This window comes from Triplophysa rosa, linkage group LG15, assembly GCF_024868665.1.
Source record: "Triplophysa rosa linkage group LG15, Trosa_1v2, whole genome shotgun sequence".
Classification (NCBI taxonomy): domain Eukaryota; kingdom Metazoa; phylum Chordata; class Actinopteri; order Cypriniformes; family Nemacheilidae; genus Triplophysa; species Triplophysa rosa.
The window spans coordinates 12999312-13017464 of record NC_079904.1 but is presented as its reverse complement, the minus strand read 5'-3'; the positions used below and the strand labels follow the sequence as shown (position 1 = coordinate 13017464).

General features: G+C 39.3%; 1 protein-coding gene across 1 annotated transcript in view; it reads left to right on the top strand.

Annotated features, from left to right (window-relative positions):
* Positions 1–18153, top strand: part of scfd2 (sec1 family domain containing 2) — a 119802-nt gene that overhangs the window by 48911 nt on the left and 52738 nt on the right. The window contains exon 5 of the mRNA XM_057352151.1: positions 4028–4301. Within this exon, the coding sequence (XP_057208134.1) occupies positions 4028–4301 (274 nt within the window). The remainder of the gene's footprint in view (positions 1–4027; positions 4302–18153) is intronic.

The following is an 18153-nucleotide window of genomic DNA, read 5'->3' as shown; positions in this document are numbered from 1 at the left end:
AATGTCAGAACCTTATAATTCCAAGGCGAAGATATACCTTCAGGTTAAAATATTTTTAAGATATTGACAGCGCTATTAACGTTAATGTCTAGCTTCCGTTATCCCGCTGCTGCATGTGAACCTGTTTTTCCGGCAAGTGACGGTGACGAAAGCTGCCGCGCAGAGGAGACTGCATCCTATTGGAACGAAACAAAAAGTGCCGCGTTCGTCACCTGAACTTACGACACGCCTGCGTCATTTGCCGGAAAAACAAACCTCAGGTATAACGGAAGCTAGACATCAACGTTAATAGCGCTGTCAATATGGATATTTCTCTTAAACAAATGTATCTACAGTACTTGCTTCAGAAGACCTTTGTTAAGACCACAGAGTCGAGCAGTTCTTTGATGGATGGATGCACTTTTTGGTGCTTCAAAAAATCGACGCCCATTCACTCCCATTCTACTGCTTGGAAGTAAAATGATAATTACAAATATGTCAATTTGTTATAAAAATGACAGATCTCTATGAAATATCTTTATTTAGTTGTCTTGGCTTGTATTGTCTTCAAGTAATTTTACGTAATCTTGAGCCCCCTTTGGAAGTTTGTTGACCCCCCAGCGGTTGGGAAACACTTATATGATTTCTTGATTTCTTGTACTGTACCTAGTTTAGTAAAAAGAACGATGCATAATGGTGACAGTGTGGCGCTAAGTTATTCTTCACTGCAATACTGTGTATCAGTAATTACAGATAATGGTTAGTGTAGCTTGTAACGACAATAGTGCTCCATTAGCTAATTGTGGTTAATAGCGGCACTAGTGCGTCGTGGCGACGTCTACCCTGTTAATTATTGTTTTCTAGTAACATTTGCAACAATTCTGTCCGTTTCTGCAGAAACAAATGTAAGAGTTCAGGCCTCCCAAATTGATTGTTTCCTACTACACTATAATAACACCAGCCAGTGTTTTATAGCAGAGCAACAACAGTTTATTGCTTACACTTTTTACCCGCAAGTGTTCATCAAATCATCTCAATTTTGTGCGGATGTTTTTCTGTATGTGCAATTTCATCAATCCAAACCAGTCTTTCCATTTCCTCTTCTGAACTCACTTATAAAACCAACTTTGCAAAGCTGAAATGCAGTCCAAGGTTATAAAGGGGTCATATGACATGGCTAAAACGAATATTATCGTTTGTTTTAGATGTATTGCAATGTGTATACACAATTTAAGGTTCAAAAACGCTGTATTTTCCACATACCGTGCATGTTTGTATCTCCTCTTTGCCCCGCCTCTCTGAAACGCGCGGATCTTTTACAAAGCTCATCGCTCTGAAAAGCGAGGTGTGCTATGATTGGCCAGTTAACCAGTGCATAGTAATTGGTCGAATACTGCAAGCGTGTGACAGAAATGTAACGCCTCTTACCATATTTCTAACATCAGGTTCCAAAGCAATTGTACTGACAGGTACACCCACCTTACTTGCGTATACATTTGGGCGGTCTTAGCCAATCATACCACCAACTGACATAGATTTGTGGGGGTGTGGTTACACGAGCCGTTTCAAGCAGGTCTGGGTGAGCATTCGCTTTTACATAGAATGCATCTTTTGTTCCCACACTTGCATTTATGCAATTTTACGTGTCTAATACATGCATGGGCAACTTATAACACACCAAAGACACAGAAAAACACGTTTTCACGCCATATGACCCCTTTAAGCCACGTGTTTCCAAACACAATATTTTCAGCCAAGTGTATCATTCAGTCTCATTCATGTCTCATTTAGATTTCAAATATCTTTGTGTACGTCACAGTTTATTAATCTGAAGATGTCTAATGTTCAGAATGAATAGAGAGTGAAGAAAAAAGTGTCACTTTAATGACAAAGATATCAGTTTTGAAAGACTTTGTCTGTCCAACTTCTCATCTCACTTAATTTTTTAAAGCACAAGGAAAAACCCCTGGACACTATGAGGGAAATAAGAGCCCAGATAACTACGTCAGCTGTTCATTTAATGTGTGTGTGTGTGTGTGTGTGTTCACGTGTCAGGTTACTTGACTGAACAAGCCAATTAGGTGGACATGACCCTCAAGCAGATGTCAGGTGCTTTAAGAACACAAACACAGACCATTAGTGCTCCGAACACTCAGAAAGAGCTTTTAAAAACATGTCACACACGTACAGTGCTTCACACTCGTACAGACATGTACAAACACTTACAGCTCATCCGTTCAGATGACTAATGTTAACAATCACCAGTCGTCTTTTAAACACATCTGTACAGAATGTGAAGGGGGCCAATATCTTTTACCATTATGTGGTGGTGAGCACACGATTAAAACCTCATTTTGTGTCTTGGTCTTTCCTCAGATTTTCTTTCGGAGTCTGGAGTTTTCTCCTTCTTTGTATGTCATTTTTCTTTTACCGCTAAATGGAGTTGAAAAGAGAACGTCTAAGTTGTGTTTCACAAATATTTGGAATAGGGGGCTCTGCATGGATTCGATTTCACAATGTCAGGGGATAAAAATGTGTTCTGTGGTCGGGGCTTGTGTGAGTGAAGTGTCTTTAAGGGACTATGTTGTTTCTCCTTAATTTTGATTCGTTTTTAGAGATGGATTTGGGCTTTGATTCAAAGGTTTACTAAACAAGACCTGATTGCAAAATTAAGGGTACAGTTACAAATCTCTGGGCACAGACTCTTACAGTGTGGGTACGGTTTACAAACTGTGAGCACAGTTGAGATGTTTTCAAAACAAGTTTCCCATGTGACCCTAAGAGCGATTCTTACTTATGTACGTGTTTTTTTTATTTTTATCGAATGCCATTGTAGTATTTGCACAGACAAAAAAAACCGCAAATGTGGATAAACTGCAAATGTGCAAAAGCGGAAGTAACAGCATCATCTGAAAGGATTGACAGTTGGCTTACAAGACATTGTGTTGTTGGTATAGATCATGATTTTACTAAAGTTTCCTACTGAAAGATGATTTACTCTTTGCCTATGACTCATATTTGAGCATTTTTCACAACAAAGATGTGACCCATTCCAGATCCGGTCATCTGGTCGATGTCCTCCCTCCATTTTAAGACAGGCATTAGATTTATTATCCCTCAATGGACCAAGAGCGAGTCCCTCACATCCAGCCTATCTGGTTGGAAGGTTACACAGCCCAGAGATCTAAATGACCCCATTGGGGCTGAACTTCCTCCAGATCCGATATTCATGGTCCATGAGAAAAACGACATTCAGTGAATCAGATACAACAAACATGTAGTGAAAATCTCAACCCAGAATTGCATTTTATCTGAATTAATAACACACGTATTTAATTGAATGATAATGGTTAGCTCATAAGCTGATTCAGGTGGGTTGCTCAAACCTGGAAAGAATGACATACATGAGGCTCTAGCACTGCTGAGACTCCATGTTTAAGTGCTTAGGAATGTATTGTTTGGTTGTCGTGGTGTTCTCCAGCTCAGAGGGAGGATTGTGTTGTTTTCAGATACAGGATTGTGTAGAGGGGCCAGTATGTTTGTGTTGGGCAGAACAACGCTGTTGAGCTCAATGGGGACGTTTTCAATGACAACGAAATATATCCTTAAGGGTATTAGAATTTGCAGTCTCCTAATACACATACATTGATTTTTTTTTACTTTTCAAAGCTCTGAAACTCTGCATCTCCATATCTGCCCTCATGTAACCTCAACTTGTTCTGATCGTAAAAACAAATTATTTGTTGAAACTTTTCAGGGTCATCTGCAGCATACTTCACCTTTGTTGCAAATAAATATTGCACTCTTCGCCCACAACATGTAGTCACATTCTCTCTTCTCCAACCTCTAGTGTTATTTTTTTAAGCTGAAAAAATTCAACATGTGAAAAAGATCATTATGAGTCACGTCATCGATATCACCACATACCCACGAAGGGTAACCATTTACTTCCTACAGAATAAATGTGATAGCTGTAGTCTGTTAAATGTGACGTTACATTTTTAATAATCTAAATAATGCTGATGAATTTCTTGTCTCTGTTCGTCAGGCCTTGGGGGACTCCGACCTGGCAGAAGTTCTGAAGCAGCTTCTCCCCCTCATCAAGTCCGGCGAATCTGAAACGGGTTCTGACTCCAGTGAGCTCAGCATGGATGATCTTCTGGTGTTACTGGTCTATGTGTACTCTTTGGCCCAAGAAGTGTGTCCAAGTGGTGCTGAAGAAGATGAGCGTGTGGAAAAGATGGAAAAGGAGTTGATCGGAGCCCTGACCCTAAGACTCACCCAGGAGACAAAATTGAGCCCTTTACTGCAAGATATCACAGGTTAGTGCAATATTAGTTCCGCTTCATTTCAGTGCCACTTTACTAAAACAATACTAATGTTTAAGATCGTTTGCATGTGGCATTTCGGTTACAGAAAAGGAAAGCCACATTTGCACGTTATGATACAGCATGTTCTTGTTATTTTTCTATTGGCGGATCAGAGCAGACATACAGTATGTTAGTGTAGCTATCATGAGGAATATTTACAGTACATAAAACTAGCCAAAGATTTTGGTCCTCTACACTGTTACTGTAAAAATCAGATGCATTGAGATTTTTTGGAATTGAATTTTGACTAGGGTTGCAAGAGAAGTTTGGTATTTGATAACTTGCTAAATGAGTGGTTCTCTAACTTTTTCTTTGTACGGCCCCCAGAGTGCATTTCTTTGTGGCCCCCCAAATAAAGACTTATCATCTTTTTTAATTAAATTTAATTTAATTAAATCAATAAACATATTCAGTTATACAATGCTGGAACATCAATTATTGTAGTTGGTGGTCTTATTTTTCAGATGTTTGATAGCATAAAATCTTTGAAAAATTTCTATATTTCATAAAATGCCACAAAATCTGTGCTCCTCCTGGAATCATCTTGGGGCCCCCAGTTTGAGAACCACTGTGCTAAATAATGCAATATACAGTATGCAATTTTTCTTGGAAAAGAAAGCATCATTACCACTTGAAAGTGAACCGTCATGTTGTTTTTGCACATAAAAACTCATCTGACAACGATATTGCAAACCATAGTGATATGCATGTTGTTATATGAACATTTGCGCTATTCTTATAATTTGGAGTTATTGTGCAGCCGTATTTTTGACTGAATCAAAATTGAATCCTTAGGATTCAAAATTGGATAACATTTTTTTTTAATTGAATCTTTATCTAAGTTGCATAAAGATCTGAGATGATATGAAACGGATGAAGACACAGTAAAAGTATAAAGGGTTAAGATGAATGGAGAGGGAACACCTCTGGGTTCTTTTTCCCCCCTTAAAAATACTAATCACACTCATCAGCCACATGCAAAATAACACGCTGCACTTTTTATAGTTTAGTCTGCTTAGAAAACAAAAGGTTGAAATCTTTTTCCCTTTTAAATGAATCTCCTTCCCCCTTTCTTTTTCTTTTTCCCTCGCTCTCGGTTTGGTGACAGCTGATGGAAGCCATTTGATTCTGCGGTCCATTTGAGATCCTTTAAACCTGATTCGTTTTGATTTGTGACTGCAGGAATGAACCCTATACACTGCAATACAAGCCAGCTCGGTCCTGAGGCTTTAGTTGCCTAGAATCATTTTTGCTCGGCGCCTACATAATACTGTTTATTCGTGGAGGTTTCTCTGAGTGTGTCTTTTGAAACACGAGTGCAAGTTAAACTCTCTCCAACCTTGAACGCTGCACGGTCCACACAAAACACTCTGCTGCTCTGTTCTGTGTGTGTGTGGCATGTGGAGGTCTTTGCGTGTGTGTGTGTGCTGCACGTAGGCTTGTTTCAGATCGGCGATGATGTGATGTTCTAACTAAAGTGAAATTCAAAGTGCCTATTAGGCTTGGTGGACACACCCGGAGAGAGTGGCCATCACCGTGGCCTTCACCAGCGTGTAATAGATGCTTTGCAGCAGTGGTCAGACTGCCGTGTGGTCCTCATCATTATCATGCCGTTTTGAATCGGTTTGTGTGTGTCAGCGTGGTCATGATCCATGTGGAATCGGCGTTTTACGGATGTTTCCATACCTGTGGGGTTCTGAGAGGAACAAGCTGGCATGTTGAAGCATTGCGATCGTTGGAAAATACGTCGTAACTTGAGTGCATGAGCATGTTTTGTGTCTGGATTTAGAAGTTTAGCATTCATTGAGGACAGGGACGTTACATGAACGGGATGTAAAATAGGCCCTTGGAACGCTTTATAAAAAATGAAGTCATATTTGGTTGTTCTTTTCTTTTTAAGTGCTTAAGGGTTTGGGTGGTTTAAGGTGGTTTAAGGTCCAATCCATAACTTTTTTGGTTAAAAAAATCTTTTTTGAAGCTGCTAGCGTCTGTTTTACATTATAATCCTATGGAATAAACGGTGATTTCAAAATAGCCCTGAGCGCTTTTTTAAACTCCAGCACCCGGCGTCTTTTTGTGCAGCTCAGTGTCTTTCGAAGTTGAAAAAAGTTCAACTTTTCTAAAAAAAAAAAAAAAACACCCTACGTCAAGCACCCTTTTCACAGCTAACCAACAACAAGTGAGTATCGAGACCTGTCGTTTCCATAACAACATGCGAGGAAGGAGATAAAAAATAAAATGCCAGCCGAAATGCCGGTTGGAGCATAGTTTTGTATAAATGTAAGTTTAATTTTCTCTTTCAATAACTTTTGATTGCATTTCTAGCGATAAATAAGTATTGTAGTTTTTAAATATGTGAAAATAAGTCGCTCTCTGTTTATAATTCAAATACACTTCCTTTACGCTGCCTTCATGCACAAACGCTGCCTCCATGCACAAACGCTGCCTCCGTAGTCATTGCCAGCTTCTATTTGTAACCACAATGCTGCAAGCTTTTTTTTCTAAAAAAAGCGCCATTGTCAACTTTTTCTTATCAAAAAAGAAGTCAGATGTGAACACAGCCTTACTGACCGCGTACATAGAAAAAACTTAAAAATCGTCTCCTTACCTCAATTTACAACGGTATGCTTATAATAATTATTTATAATTTATGTGCACAGATTTTGCAGGAAATTTCAGGTTGATTTACCTTTGTGTGGTTATGTCACACCAGTAAATATCTGTGTTTTTTTTCTGGCTTTACATTGCCATTGCGCAGATTTGGCAACCCAGATTCAATCCAATCCAACTTTATTTGTTAAGCACTTTCAAACAACCAAAGCTGACCAAAGTGCTGTACAGAAAAATAAATAAGACATCATAATAAAGACATAACAGCTCACACGAGGTGCACAATTACATATATAATACAATAATAAAATGTAAAAGACAACAAAAACATGAGTAAAATAATAACCAGGCAATAATAAGCAATCAAAAATGAGAAAAAAATATATATAACTAGAGTAATTAAAGTCAACATCTTACTAGGTGTCAAAGGCCACAGCGAAGAGATGGGTTTTAAGACGGGATTTAAAAATAGACAAAGAAGAGGCCTGTTTAACGTACATAGGCAGAGCATTCCATAATTTAGGAGTCGACACAGCAAAAGCACGGTCCCCTCTGAGCTTCCGCTTAGTTTCAGGCACACTCAGGAGCAGCTGATCATCTGACCTGAGAGAGCGGGTGGGTACATACGAGTGTAGAAGCTCAGAGAGGTAGGGCGGTGCAAGACCATTTAGGGCTTTAAAAGCAAATAAAATAATTTTTAAATGGATCCTAAATTGAATGGGCAGCCAGTGAAGTGAGGCCAAAATGGGGGAAATGTGCTCATGTTTACGTGTGCCAGTTAAAAGACATGCAGCAGCATTCTGTACTAACTGGAGACGGGCGATGGAGGACCCACTTACCCCCACATAAAGTGCATTACAATAATCCAGCCTAGTGGTAACAAAGGCGTGGATTACCGTTTCAAAAAGATGCCTTGATAGTATAGGCTTTATTTTTGCCAGCTGCCTCAAGTAGAAGAAGCTAGATTTGACAACCGCCTTGATCTGACCACTAAACTTAAGTTCAGGATCCACTTTAACCACTAGGTTTTTAATACTAGGCTTAATATACTGGGCCAAGGAACCCAAATCTATAGGGGATCCCAGTGGTGCCACCAAAAACCATCACTTCCGTCTTTTCTTCAATGAAATCTAAAAAGTTCAAAGCCATCCAGGCCTTCATGTCATCGAGACACGTATGTAGCAGTCTGACAGAGTGTGCATCATTCTTTTTAAGCGGCACATAAATCTGACTGTCATCTGCATAACAGTGGAATGAAATGCCGTGCTTGCTAAGTATGGAACCAAGTGGGAGCAAATAGAGAGAAAAAAGGAGAGGGCCGAGAACTGAGCCCTGTGGGACCCCACACGAGAGAGGAGCAGAGGAAGATACACAGTCACCAAGGCGGACACAAAAAGTTCGATCAGTCAAGTAAGACCTCAACCACTCCAGTGCTATGCCCCTGACGCCCACCCACTGCTTCAAACGTGAGATCAATATCTCATGATCCACTGTATCAAATGCAGCAGTTAAATCTAAAAGCACAAGGATAACACAGTCACCAGAGTCAGTTGCTAAAAAGATATCATTAAAAACTCTTAAAAGAGCTGATTCCGTGCTGTGCAAGATTTTAAAACCGGATTGGAAAGCCTCTAGTATATTATGATCTTCCATAAAGGCCATTAATTGACTGTGCACAATATTCTCCAGGATTTTTGAAAGAAAGGCAGTTTAGAAATGGGCCTGAAATTAGCAAGGACTGCAGGATCTAGGGCAGGTTTTTTAATCAGAGGTTGTACTACCGCATGTTTAAAATTTTCCAGGACCGCACCTGAGGACAGACTGCTATTAATGACTGCAATAACAGATGGTCCTATAGTGAAAAAAACCTCCTTAAATAGTCGGGGAGGGACAGCATCCTTCGGAGAACCTGATGGCTTCAACTGACCAACAATGTCCTGTAAAAATGAAAGGGTCACAGGCTCAAATTAGTCAAAAACAGCGGAGCAGGGGACAGAGATTGAAGGGTCATAAGATGAAGTTGAGAGTTGAGCCCTAATTGACTGACCTTATCAATAAAAAAGTGAAGGAAATTTTCACACACAGCAGTAGACGCCTCCATACAGGCAGTCTGCGGGGCATTTAGTAGTGAGTCAATAGTGTTAAACAAAACACGAGGCTTGTGACAATTTGACAGGATAATATCTGAGAAATGATTACTTTTAGCATCTTTCACAGTTTTCTGGTAATGACACCAGCAGTCCCTTAATATTTGAAAAGACACCTACAATTTGTCCTTCTTCCACTTGCGCTCAGCTCTACGGCACTCACGACTGACAGCATGAGTCGTATAGTTTAGCCAGGGCTCAGATTTAGTTTTTGGCTGCCTGGGTTTTAATGGAGCCGCAATGTCTAAAGCAGTTTGACAGGTGGAGTGAAACCATGAGCTAAGCTTCTCTGTAGTGCACACAGACTCATGGATGATGGAGTTCTGACTGAAAGCAACCGAGAACTGGACAGCAGTGGAAGGGTTAATAATGCGACAGTGCCGAGCATCAACGCGAGGTTTAATCATATTACAGACAAGAGCAGCCTCAAATAATACAGGCATATGGTCAGAGAACACTGCATCACATATCTCTAGGTTAAAAATGGGCAAACCATATGATAAGACAAGATCAAGTGTGTGTCCGTGTTCTTGTGTGGGTTCAGACACAGATTGTACAAGATTAGAAGAATCAATGAGGTTTAAAAAACCCTTTGCCATTGGCTTATCAGGACAACACACATGAACATTAAAATCCCCAACAATAAGAACACGGTCATATTTAGGCATGATTTCAGCCAGAAAATCAGAAAAATCTTTTAAAAAGTCCTTATTGTACTTGGGAGGCCGATAGACCACAGCACACAACACTGTGCGAGAGCGACCAAACTCAAATAAGCTCAGTTCAAAGGTGTTGAAAGAGGATGGCAGGAATAGCTGCTTACATTTATAATAACTCTTATAAACAATCGCTATTCCTCCTCCTCGGCCCGACGTCCGCGGGGAGTTAAAGTAGCAGCAATCATTGGGTACAAGTTCAGTAAAAGCGCTGGACTCACCCACACTCAACCATGTCTCAGTCACACAGAGGAAATCCAATCCTCGGGACGTGAAAAAGTCCTTTAAGACAAAAGTCTTATTTGCTAGTGATCTAGCATTTACCAGGCCAATTCTGGCAGGAACCGGCGGGCCCGCTGCGTTGACTGTCCGGGGAACCCGATGCAGAGGCCGCAGGTTGCGATGATTCACCCCGCACCAGCGGGGAAGAAGAGAGCAGGGGCCGCGAGGCTGAAGCACTTCATCCAAACCGAAGACAGGTATCAGCCAGGCGTCGACAGGGTCCAGCAAGCGTCGAGAAACAGCGAGGCTAGGCACGACCCCAATCTCAGTCCAAGAAGGTGTAGGAGCCTGACACAGAGGCCGTAGATTGTGGAGATTCACCCCGCACCTGCGGGGATGAGGAGAGCAGGGGCCGCGGGGCTGGAACACTTCTTCCGGGCCGACGACAGGTATCAGGCCAGGCACGGCTCCAATCTCAGTTCGATAAGGCGTAGAACAACGTGCGAGATGGGCCTTCAATCTCACCAGCAGGCCGCTGCGTTTACCCCGGCAGCGGGGGCGCTTACAGCGAGAAGGTGGGGCCGGGACGCCGCAAAGTTGAGCCGGGACCCTCACCAAGAGCGGGGGCAAAGTTTCACGTCCACCATCCTCCCATCTTACTACATTTTCGGCGAAAAATCGAAGATCTAGCAGTGTTTGGCGATCATACACTAGTAAAGAGTTGACATCTAGAGCAAAGAGCGAAACAAACAGCACAAACACACACAGCACAGGCAGTGACAGACGGCAGGCCACACACACTAGCGCCATCATCAGTATGAAAAAGCAAAAAAACTCCCTGTTATTAGAATTACTAGAAAAATGACTAGGAAATAATATGAATCCAGTAACACAAAGTTTGATACCTTAAAAGACATGTAAAATATTCATCTGTATGCACAACCTACTTATAGAAAACTCCATAAATAACCTGAAATTTTATGTTTCAAGCAGAGACGGTAAAAAAAGAGCCAGAAGTTATGTATTGCAACATTAAAAAAGTCTTGGGACACCAATGTTGTTCCATATTCACGAAAAGTGTCCATTGCCAACATACTGAGATTTTGTGAAATTTCTTAAAACGTTCATTGTTAACTCTATCTTTCTCTCCTCCTTTCTTTTTCATTCTTGTCTTTCCTTGATTCTCTTGTGTTAATGAAGAAAGCTTTGCCTTTTACAGAACTTCTGCCCTGCTTGGCTAAGGGGCCTGTCTCTCTCTCTCCTCTCTTTCCTTTAAACTGTATGACTTTTTTATATAAACACTGTACTACCAATAACCCTGCCAACACACACCAGGTGTGTCCAAGAAATTGTATGACAGGTCATTGACGTTCATTTGTAGGTTCTAAAAGAGCGCTTGAATATTCGTGTGTGTCCGGTCACACATGTAATGAAGCCTGTGCCATATGTTTTCATCATCAGTTTAACAATGAAATAATTTTACAATGAAGGAACGTGCAGCTGCGGCCGGTGTTCTTGTACCAGCGCTATGCATGTGTTCAGTGAAATATATATTGATTGTGACATACAGCTCAGTTAAATTAGTTTAAATGGAAAGCAGGCTCAGCTTGAAACCTGGTCTCTATGGGAACGACATTCTCACACACATACTAACGCACACTCAGTCTGGTCAGGATGGGAACCTCTCTAACTAAACCCTCATTTTACATCCCACCCATCTGAAAGGAACACACACACGCGGTTTCGTAAAGAAACACAGAGAGTTTCAATAACAGGACATGCACCCCAACACAAATACGCACAGAAGCAGCATGTATGAGAAACAAATATAATGTAGAGGGCGAGATGAGGTAAAACATACATGCATTAGTCTTGCTCAGGTCCTCCTCAGATGAGGAGAATTACAGAGCCACGCCGCATGGCAGAATTACAGAGAAGCCGATGGTGTAAGTGGCACATGTGTTACCTTAACGGCTGTCTTTCATTATGTCTGCAGTCATGTTTACCAACATCAGCTGTCCAGCCAGTCACATCTCCTTGAGTAAAGCTTCAATATTGTAGAAATGAGGCTTGACCAAATTAATCTCCAGCTTATCTCTCTTTCTGTCTCTCTCCCTGTTTGTCTGACAGTTGTCTCTCAATTTCAGTTTTCAATTTAAGTGTGGTTTATTGGCATGAATAAAAAGTGGATATTTGTATTGACAAAGCATTTGCAGCTGGTCTGCGAACAGGTAGTGCAAAGAGTGTTACAAAGAAAAAATAACATTGTAGTGCAATATGAATACATTTAAAATAAAGTGAAATAGTAAAATATCGAAATAAAAAAAAAGGTTTTAAAACAAAAAACTGAAATAAGAATACAGTTTATGTTTAATGTTTTATACAAATGAAACATTTTTTTAATATTTATACAAGTTAAACAGAAAAAAAGTTTTAAAAACAACAAAAATAATAAAAATACAGTGTATTTTTTAAATTGTATACAAATAAAACAGAAAAGGGTATTTTTAAAGCAACAATAAAACAAAATAAAAATAGTTTATTTTTAATATATTATACAAATAAAAACGGAAAAACTAAGTTTAAAAACAACAAAAATAATAACAATACAGTGTATTTTTTATATTTTATAAAAATAGAACAGAAAAAGAATGCTTTTCAAACAACAAAAAGAAAAAGAAATACAGTGGGGGTTTTTTACAAATAACACAGAAAAAATGTAAATAACAACGACAAAAATAATAACAAATAATAGAAATAAAGTGTATTTTTTATATTTTGTCAAAAATAACGTTTTTAAAACAACAAAAAAACAGAAATGGAAATTCAGTGTATTTTTAATATTTTATACGAAGATTTACCACAAAAGCAATTAAGTACATTAAGTGATTATAAAGAAATAATATGAATGATACTGGTTATCTAAATACTGTATGATGGCAAACTCTCTCTTTCTATCTTCTGTCTGTCTTTCTGTTTATCAACTGGTCAGTCCTCCGAATTACTGTAAAACTAATTGTCTGTCTCACTTTTAAAGATTCATCTTTATTTGACATTCTGTTCTCTGTTTCGCATTAGTTTGAACCACAGCAGATCAGGGGACATGCTGCTTTGTTTTTGGTGCAGTTATTGGAGTTCAGCGCTGTCATCAGCGGAGGGTTTGTGGCTTCACAGATCAATGAGCAGGGAGTCAGAGGTGAGGCTGTAAAGTGTGGGCCGCCTCCGAAGAGACGCATCAGAGATGAAGAGAGAGATGAATTCATGGATACAGATCTAAGGCAGATGTGCATTGAGAAGGAGTTTAACTGAATCTGAATAAAAACCTGTCTTGCTTTAAATCTGGTTTTAATTGCTATCAGTAACCTGTGTGCATTTGTTTCTGCTTTTAATTAAAGCAAAAACAGTGTTTATTTAAGAGAATGTTTGAGACTTGCATCATAGGAAGAGAGTACTTTAGTGGAGTTATTCATGGCCAACTCCACATCTGGTACCTGAGCTATCGGCACCGCTATGAAAAAAGTAATATTATTGGATAACAGGCTTCCTTTTGGACAGAAACGGCATATTTTATTAGCTGGTCTCTAAAATGTTTGTGCGAAACAGACAATATTATTGGCGGAGGTGTTGACTGAATGTCTAATAACTGTGTAATAGGGTGCAACTCTTATTGCTATGATTGTTTATAGTATTGGATGGCCACATCAATAAATAAAACTTTGAAGACTGTTTATGGAGCAGTATTGTCTGAATTAGGACCTGATGGGTAGCATATGAATCACAGACCTAATTTCCCAGCAGTTCTCAAGTAGTAAAAATAGAAAAGTATTTGTTCTTTATGTTATAGATTATGGTGAGGAGTCACATTAAGATTTAAATTCAACTTGAAGTGATGTGCTGGGGAGGGGTCAACATTTACATGCATTACATTTACATTTAGCAGACGCTTTTATCCAAAGCAACTTACAAAATTAACGAAACATTAAAGCGGCAATTCCTGCTACAATAATACATGAAGTGCTATCACAAGTGCTCGACAGTATTTGTAGGGAGAGAGAAGGGTAAGCAAGTTCTGCACTAGTTGCTCTGCTCTGCACTCATTGAATAGATTATATTCATAAAAAGATCATATTTGATCGCATGTTGACTTTACAAAAGTAATGTGTCCTTCTTAGGCAGATAATAAAGCAAAAATCTTGTCAAATATGTTTTACTCTGAGCTATTTCCTAGCATTTTGAGTTGGAAAGTCATGAAGTCAAATCTGACTTTCTCTTCACTGTCACTTCTCATAACAACAGCAAAAAAGTCAAAAATAGCAAACCAGTCCATGCAATGTTATTGAGTTTTACGTCAGTATTGCAGTGGGCCAAAGTCCATATCAAGTAACATCCTTAAGTCATGATGCTGAACTTTGTTTCTCTAAATATCTGCAGCCAGCTTCAGTTTGTGTTTGAGTGTTATGATGAAAACAAGAGAAACCTTGTATATTGTTTACATTAAAAAATCATTCATATACACACAAATGTAATTATTCAGCAACTATTCATAGACGCATACTGTATTCATACACAGTCGAAACAGGCATATACACGCGAACCCACACACAGTGAGGGAAATAATTATTTGATCCCCTGCTGATTTTGTAAGTTTGCCTGCTTACAAAGAAATGAAGGGTCTATCATTTTTATGGTGGGTTTATTTTAACTGATAGAGACAGAATATTAAAAAAATCAGGGGGGAAAATGTTATATAAAGGTTATAAATTGATTTGCATTTCAGTCAGTGAAATAAGTATTTGATTCCTGAGCAAAAAATAACTTTGTACATGGTGAAGAAACCCTTGTTGGCAAGCACAGAGGTCAGACATTTCTGATAGTGGGTCACCAGGTTTGCACATGTGTCCGGATACATTTAGTCCACTCCTCTGTCAATCGTTTCTTGGCTGTCGCTCAGCAAATTGGAGTTTTCGCCTCCTTCACAGATGTTCTATAGGACTAGGGTCTAGAGACTGGCTAGGACATTTAATGTGCTTCTCCTTAAGCCACTATTTGGTTGTCTTGGCAATATGTTTTGCGTCTTTGTCATGTTAAAGGCACATCCACGACCCATCTTCAGTGATCTAGTTAAGGGGAGGAGGTTCTCGTCCAAGATTTTACGGTACACTGGCCCGTCCCTCAGCCCCTCAATGCGGTGAAGTCATCCTGTACCCGTAGCAGATAAAAAGCCCTAAACATAATGTTTCCAACACTGTGCTTCTCTGTAGGGATGGTGTTCTTGGGCTCATAGTCAGCATTTCTCTCCCTCCAAATACAGGAGTCAATTTTGGTCTCACAGCAGTGCCAGCACTTTCGCCAAAGCCTTTTCTGAATCATTTTGATGTTCATTGCCAAACTTCAGACGAGCCAGACGGGCCTTCTTGGGCACGAGGACCTTGCGGGTGCTTCAGGATTTCAATCTATTGTGGCATAGCGTGTTACCAATGGTTTGCTTGCTAACTGTGGTCCCAACTGTCTTGAAATCATTGACAAGCTTCTTCTGTGTAGTTCTGGGCTGATCTTTAACCTTTCTCATGATCATCTTTACCCCATTGGGGAAATATTGCAGGGAGCTCCAGACCAAGGGCATTTGATAGTTATTTAGTATTTCTTCTATTTCCAAATAATCGCACCAACAGTTGTCTCCTTCTCACCAAGCTTCTGTCTGTAGCCTATTCAAGGTTTGTGCAGGTCTACAATCTTGTCCCTGACACCCTTTAAAACCTATTTGGTCTGGACCATGGGTTGGACTGATGGAATGATTTAAAGCAATAGCACACGTATGATGCTCAAAATCACACAGATTGAGAGGAAAACGTAGTAATTTCACCATAAATGCATGTAATTAAAGTAAGCCACTAATTTTCACAGTCATCGTATTGCTTTGATTTCGGGATAAAGCAAGAAAAAGCTAGACACTTACCAGGAGTTGCAAAAAGACCTAATCTGGTAAAAATTATATTTAAAAATATTTTTTTATGTGAAAGACACTACACAGTTTGTTAAAATGTATGAGACTATGTGACGGTTGTTAAACTTGTGGGCCACAGAATCCACAGATCGGCACCGCACCACAAACGCAGTATATGTGAAAGCATATCCATGCGGGTGCCGCTTTCGCGCCGCATATGTACTACAATACGTACTGAATACGCACTGCAAACAAGAGTATGTGTGAAACAATCGTGAGACATTCACACAGTTTGTGGTACAATTTTTTAAGTTATATTCTTTAGAGAGATTCATAAGCAACAGAGATCATAACCCCCACGGGAGCATTCTGGGAGGTCTCTCTTGAAATGTGCTACATGTGGGTGTCTTCCTGTGTACCTGCCCTTATTTTCTCTCAGCACTTGTGTGTCTGTGCGTGGATGTGTTTTTCTGAATCTGTGTGTGGCCTTATACTGTATGTGGGACTAACAGAGTGGATTTGTGTTTGTTTTGGTGGGCTATCAGATATCATGTGTATGTTGTTCAGTCCATGCTATGACCCTACTGTATTCGTGTTTCTTGTGATTCTGATTTCAATTTCCCAATAATATACAAAATAGGCTGCACGATAATTTATCGCGATACCACTAAATTATATTGTAATCGAGCTGGCTGCGATTTGCAATGTGTCGATATTTTTTTAATGCGTAGCTTGTCCGTGAAGCACGGCTCTGGGATCCGTAGGAAATGTTGCTCGATCTAAAAGCAGTGCGAGTTTGAGTCGCTTATAATGTTCATTTGAAAAAGCAACACCCGTCAAACATGATCATTATAAATATACTTTATTATCATAAAAATACGTGATGAGGCTTGAGTAACAGTGATAAAAAGATGTCCATAGGCATTTCCTAGATTCTAGAAAGTGTTATGGTCTTCTTCTGCAGTGCGTATTTGGAGTTTCCGCACGAGAGCGCCCTCTGGCTTTCGGATGCAGCAGCATTTTCCCGTACTTCACTCAAAAGCTGTGCATAAATCACGTGATATTTATCGTCGGTTTATCGTGACAGCCCTACAAGTATGTTAAATTTTTTAATTAATTAAGTTAACATAAGTTAGGTCGGAAGCCTAAATGTGTTATTGAACACTTTCAGGCCCTTGTTTTCCAGATATGTATATTTTACTGGCATTGGTATAAACTAATACATATTTTGGTATTATTTGAAATTGAAACCATGGTCTGTTTGAATACTGGATTCTGATTGGCTGGAAGGTGTGCATTAAAAGCCTTTAACGCACGGGTAGCTCCAGTCAGTTTGATTACATTTAAAATTAACTGAAAAATAACTGTTATTTTCACCTGTTTGATCTAAAATGACACTGTAAACATCAATAAAAGCTTTAATTTGGCAAATAACCATGGTATAAGCAGGATAATCCACGGCTAGCCGTGCATTAAAGGATTTTAATGCGTTTTGCGTCGGGTGGTTCTTCGTCTCCACGTCGTGCATTAAAATCCTTTAATGCACGGCTAGCCGTGGATTATCCATTACATATAGCCGCAGAAATTATTATGGGACCATATTCTATTTTTGACAGCATTTCTGCATGTTTTGTGGCCGTTCCAGTCTAGTGTCTGTTGAATTTCAACAGAAACAAACCTTTCTTTAAGTCAGCCAACAGCAATTTGAAAAAGCAATGATTCATGAAAGTTGTGAAACAAATCCGGCCATCATATATTTTTGAACCGATGCTAAATATAAAAACATTAATGTAGTAGTATTGTATTGTTTAAACATAAATATTATCTTGTTTTCTTTGCAGTATTCAAGATCTGCTATCTCTACCCCTTTTTTTATTTTGACCCATTTATCCCCTTTCAATTTTCTGCAAATAAATGCAAATTACATACAAATTTTTATTTGCAATTAAGTTCACAAAAAGCTTATTCATGATGTTTATGTTGGCTTGGCAACACTTCTATTTTGAGAATTAAGATATCTCGCTTTACGATCCTTTCATCATATACACTATATATACCGTATGTGTGTTTGTGTGTGTAAAGTTGGTGCTGGATTATATCTCCTCTACATAGGAAATTATAAGTCATGCTTTAATTATAGGGAAATTAAAAATCTATTCTGTAAT